Genomic DNA, 6060 nt, shown 5'->3' on the forward strand with positions numbered 1-6060 from the left:
CTCCCCATGCTCCAGGCCACCGGATCTGTCGCCGGGGGAGGGAGCGCCCCTGCTACCAGGTCTTCTACGTCCACGACAGCCGGGGGCGGTTGACCTACGAGGAGGCCCGCCTCGCCTGCCGCTCCGACGGCGGCGAGCTGCTCAGCATCGAGACGGAGAGCGAGCAGCGGCTGGTGGAGCGCTTTATCCAGCAGCTGAAGGTGGGCGAGGGGGACTACTGGATCGGCCTGCGCAGGAACCCTCAGCGAAGCAGGCCCGCCGGCGCCAGCCCGCCAGCCTGCCCGTCACAGTACTACTGGCTGGACGGCAGCAGAGCCAAGTTCAGGTGGATGACGCGGGTTTACGCCGTGGTGTTGTTTCGAGTTTGTTTTGGCCGAGGGGGAGAGGACAGAGGGTCCTGGTCGCTAAAATAATTGTGAAAGCTGGATTGATGCTACAGTAGGAAGATTCAAATGAGAATGAAATCAAAAGGATTTTCTCAAAATTGCTGTTTTCTTTGTTCTCCCAGTTTGAAATGTAGCTAAACTGAACCATGATACATAATCAAACCTGAGCTGGGATTCCTCATCCCTGACATTTAAACCTAAATTAGAGACAAGATTGGAATAGAGCAATACATAACTCCAGATGTTTTGCAGCCCCATCCTAGTTTTGATCCCAGGGAAAAGGAAATCCCAGGAAATTGTTGTTAACGGGCGTTGACATATAATTAGTTCAAGAGAGTATATCTCTCCTCCGCATATTTTCTACCCACAGTGGTCATTTAAGTGTGGGTGGTGGTGGTGATGTGATAAGTATAGCAGGGTACCAGACAGTAACTTGACCTGCTGCCTGCAGGAACTGGCACTGGGATGAGCCGTCATGCGGCGCTGAGATGTGCACCGTCCTGTACCACCAGCCCTCCGCACCGCCTGACGAGAGGGGCCATTTCCTCTTCCAGTGGAACGATGACAACTGCAATTCCAAGAACAACTATGTCTGCAAATATGCGTTGGCAGGTCGGTGGGTTGCCGTCGCTGTCTCACGGTTCTCATGTGACGGTAGACCCGGGTGTGAACCGGGCCTGCCCATGACAAGTCCCTCGGTCAAATCCTGTCGGACCTTGTTTACACGTGACACAAGGTCAAAAGGGCCTTTGAGAACCCAGTGCTTTAGGTGGCCGTTAATGTTAGCCTTAGAAAGTCAAGGCTTTCTCAACACGCTTGCTGGAAACCCTCTGATACGCAAGCACACACGCAGCTGGACACGTGGAAAAACATGAGCTGAGACAGTGCTTAGATAGCAGGTATACCTGTTATAACCTAGAATTATTATAGTGCATCTCTGTGCAACTGAATACCCCCCACCCCTCCCCCCCCCCCCCCCCCCCCCCCCCACACACACACACACCCGCAGAAACACTCAGACAGACACTCACACATTTATCCTCCCCTGACCACCATTTGACGGTTTTAGGAATGATTGTGTGAATGATTGCTGCAAACAAATTAACCTATTAATGCCAACCAACCAATATATTAGTTATTGGTGGATTGGTGTGTTGGTTAACTATCTAAGTCAACATTTTTTTGTAAGTTTTCACTTTTCTTCTTGTTTTCTTGTTCTTCACAGAAAGATTACCTGCATTTACAGAGATGGGGAAAACTGTAACCACAGGTACATCTATAACAGCACACATCCATATTGTCCATTTAGTTTGAAGTAGTCTTCAGAAAAACATTGATTTTTTTTTCTTTTTCATTCTGGTGAATTTAATGATTTAGTCTGATCAAGGACATTCCAAACAAATCCTTGAACAGCTTCGGTTATTTCTGACATCGTCCTATTTTCCCACTCTTCATCTGGAGAGGAAGACCTCTAGTGGTTACAATCAAACAACCTTGTTGCTATTGAAGACAACAAGAAATATCCTTCTGAGTGCAGAGGGACTGCAGAGGGAGCTGGACTTGAGGTTCATTGGAGCTGACTGGATAGCCTTTGGTGTACAAGTTTTACATAGATGTGTTTACATATATATATCTATATATAGATATATATTATATCACATGTACATGATGCTACTAACAGATAAAATAGCTTGCCTTTCATATACTTCTTATTCATATTCTTCATTTTCTTCCCGCTGTGCTAGTGACATCCCCGAAGCCGTCAACAACAGAGAGCGTTGAAAAGCTTGAAATAGCACTGCCTGAACCTTCAGGTGAGAAGTCATGTTTGATACTAATCGAGCATGATGCTGTTACTATCCTTGAGACAATGCATCCACAAAATGTTATTTGTCAACACAAGAAAACTAATAGATAATGGCAATAGCAATCCATAGGATGTGTTGTTATTAGTGTTGTTGCAAAGAAAGCCACATTATTGTTTTGGCTATTAGTTCTATGCTGCAAAAAACCAACTGCCTCAAGGGGATAATGAAGGCTATTCTATCCCTATGAGCGGGAAGCGGAAATATGTTACTAAATTATTGATAAAGCTACATTATTATATTATATTGTTGTTCAAATTTTGTTTGTATATGCTGTCGTCAATACTTTGCTACTCTGTCATTCGTTGAATTGTAGAATAGTAGGCGACGGTTGTGCAAGGCAAATTTCCTTCGATGGTGTCTTCAATTTAATAATAATAATATAATTGTAACAGTTTGAGTGTTGGTTGACAATATGGGTCGTCTCTGTTGCAGTGTCACTGTCAGACAACGCTCTGTACATTTACTACACCCTCTGTGTGGCTGGGCCTGTACTACTGCTGTTATTGTTGCTGGCGACAGGGTTTCTGTGCTACAGTCGAGTTGCTAAAAGGTAATCATATTTTCCTGATTTCCTCCATTTCATTCATGATCATATTCTAACATTCTCTTTGGTTTTCATTCCTTGCACAAACCAAGCAAAAATGTTGATTGCTTTTTCTACATTTCCTAAATAACCAATTTCAAAAGAATATATAAATGTAAAGTATATTAAATTCTTTACATATTCTCTTAAAGCAACTCTTAGGCATCTTATGTGTTCACTGTGAAGTTACAGAAATACCTAAACACCTTTTCAAACTCGAAAAAGTCAGAAATGGATGTAGCTTAATCCACTTGAATAATCCACAAAAACTGGCAGAATCGACTGATAAAACTTCCCCTGGTAAAACTAAGAAAAAGGTAGGACTGGATGGGCCATCATAAAGTAACATGATATTTTTTGTCTGGAAGTACTTGCCTTGTTAATATGCTTTGACTCATAACATATAAACAAGCCTCTAACATGTTTTGCTTCAGAGTATATATACAAAACGAAAACCCCTCCTTATCTAGATCATTTTACACAGTTGCACGTCAGACAGGTAGATAGTAGTCTGTATATCGTAACTGAGGCACGACGATTTGCAATATAATTTCCTAATCTTAATGCGGTGATCCCACCATGATGTCACATCCTGTGCTAACTCAGGAGAAAACCGGCCACGGACCCCCATCACCTTCCCGGTGCGGCGGCGGCGGCAGACCCGTGCGTCACCCAGGGCCCGTACGCCTTCAGCGACGTGACCAAGCTCCACTACGCCAACCCGGACAGCTGCGTCACGTTGGCAGACCTCAAAAAGATGTACTTTTACGCTTCCTCGCCGGATGGCGCACAGTGTGACGATTACGAGAACCTGCCGTGCCCTGAGCGGGAGCAGGGCTTCGTGACCAACGACATCTACGAGATTTGCAGACAGCAGGGCCGCCGCTCACGTCCGCCCGCCGGCTGGGTGGAAAACGAGATCTATGGATAGACCCGCTGTCGGCTGGCTCCTGTCTGTGTGGGAGCCAGACGGCCACACATTTCCAGTGACTCATGCCCCACTCCGGAATGTATGGCTATCAACTCCCCTCTCCCCCCCCCCCCCCCCCCCCCCCCCCCCCACCCTTCTTCATCTCTATAAACTATACTTGGTTCGATATAAAGTGTCCAGTATACTAATTGTATGTTTCCGAGTCCAAGTCGATTAATTCCATGATCTAAGATGTAAATCCCACTGGATTCATTGTTTTAAGTCTGTCATTCGGATTTCTGATTGAAGTCTAATCATTACAGTGTCTTGATGGTTAATATGCATTCCAAACCCACCTAGATAAAGTCATCATCCAGTATTCATTTGACAGGGGCCCTGCTATTCCACAGTGACACACAAGCATTATTAGTTTAGGACTGTAGGAATCAGAAGTAAGGATTGTTTTGTTTGTTTAGGTTTTTGTATCAAGTTCTGATGAGGCAGTGTTAGTTAAACATCACAACAAAAGTAAGTGTATACAATAAAAGAGACACAGCAATTGTGTCTTCTTATATACATGTGTTTCTTACATTTGAATAATTGGACCAATATTGTAATTTGGTTCATGGACACAGATATACTGTGGGCATGGTATGGTAGATGCATATCAATCACCGGGAAAGAGCTAACGTCTTAACGATCAATCCAAGGTCACTCGTCCCGTTAAAGTAATACCATGATGAAGAAAATAGCTACAGGACAAACCCATTCATCTGGCTGTCTGTATTTCCATGGGTAGGAGGTCTCTTGATGTCTATTGTGTCTCTCGATGTAAGCCTACAATGCACGTCAGTATTATGCCACTCCTTCCTGTATGAAGGCTGGTGTTAAGGAGCAGGAGTGGAACAGGGAAACTGATGACAGATGAGCGTTCACTGCTGCAGTAAAGCTCAGAGCTCACTGGAATGGGTCGACCAAAACTGAATGTGGGGTTTTATCAACACAGGGACCTTCTGGAAGGGGACCGGCTTTTTTCATATAAAGATTGACAAGTTTCTTTGGTGATAAAACCCACTTTTTATTTACCAGAAATTCAGCTTTCACACATCAACACACAAGATTGCTTTATAAACGATATATCTGAGGTACAGGTTGGTGTGCTACAGCTCTTCAAGAGGGAGAGGTGGGTGCAAATGAGAGATATGAAAGGTAAAAGCAGAGTCGCTGTGGAGCTGTGGTTTGGTGACAAGGGCTTAGAGGGCCCTGCGTAAGGAGAGGCAGAGCGAGTGTGTTCCTGGAGCATGTTGGACAGGAAATGCCAAAAGCACATCTGGAACTCTTTCGTTCAGGAAGTGCATGCGTGACAGTGTAGGCCGAATACTGGCCTGCCTGCCCACTTAGCACTCAATAGTTCTCTGTGTTACGCTGACGCTGTGAGAGCAGGGGAGAACACACGCATGGTCGTTATGTGCACATGATGTAATTGTGTGTGTGAGTGTGTGTGCGTTCATTTGTGCTGGACGGTTTGTTTGTTTGTTTGTGGATGCACATTGCATAATAGTGTGTGTGTGTGTGTGTGTGTGTGTGTGTGTGTGTGTGTGTGTGTGTGTGTGTGTGTGTGTGTGTGTGTGTGTGTGTGTGTGTGTGTGTGTGTGTGTGTGTGTGTTAGTGTGTGTGATTGAGGGATTACTATTTTCTATGCTTGAGAGTGTTGTGTGGAGAGATGTGGTCAGTAGTAAGTGGTTGAACTTGTTCATCACTTGGATGGTTTATCAATCAGCTTTTGTTATAATTTCTCTTCAAATTTAAATTGGTATTATTTACCGACAGAGGGCGCTGTTATGCAGTTGTGACATTATACTGATCACTAGTGGCAGGCAAACCTACAGTGGGACAATGCATTCAAATGTTGCAACAGAATAGACATTGAACCTTGGCTAATTGAGGAAATGGTTGGCTCTATTGTAATGCCATAAAATAATGTATATTATCAGGTCAAGTTACAATATTTATCTTAATATGTGTTGGCATAGTTGCACAGCAAAATTGTTGTAATAAAATGACCACTTAATTTGCAAAAATATTCACACTTTGTAATCCGAGAAGAAAAATACCATGCTAAGCACCTGCAGGGCCAAACTTCAAAGTTACCTATGCATGCAATCACGGGCGGGCGAGCAAACAGATTTTAGAATAGCAATTTTACCGGTTGACGTAAGAGGTAGGTCTGGTTGTCTTGGAAACCAATTGGCACTGAAGTGTGGAACGGCTTCGGAGGCCCGCCCCCTGTACAAATACCCCCATGGCTCTGAC

At 44.4% G+C, this 6060-nt stretch overlaps 1 protein-coding gene across 1 annotated transcript in view; it reads left to right on the plus strand.

The window, feature by feature from the left end:
- Window positions 1-4325, plus strand: part of laynb (layilin b) — a 5659-nt gene extending 1334 nt beyond the window's left edge. The window contains exons 2-7 of the mRNA XM_030380529.1: window positions 16-325; window positions 838-998; window positions 1612-1656; window positions 2132-2200; window positions 2687-2804; window positions 3444-4325. Of these exons, the coding sequence (XP_030236389.1) occupies window positions 16-325; window positions 838-998; window positions 1612-1656; window positions 2132-2200; window positions 2687-2804; window positions 3444-3768 (1028 nt within the window). The 3' untranslated portion in view covers window positions 3769-4325. The remainder of the gene's footprint in view (window positions 1-15; window positions 326-837; window positions 999-1611; window positions 1657-2131; window positions 2201-2686; window positions 2805-3443) is intronic.
- The last annotated feature ends 1735 nt before the right edge of the window (window positions 4326-6060 follow it).

This window comes from Gadus morhua, chromosome 16 (assembly GCF_902167405.1).
Source record: "Gadus morhua chromosome 16, gadMor3.0, whole genome shotgun sequence".
Classification (NCBI taxonomy): Eukaryota; Metazoa; Chordata; class Actinopteri; order Gadiformes; family Gadidae; genus Gadus; species Gadus morhua.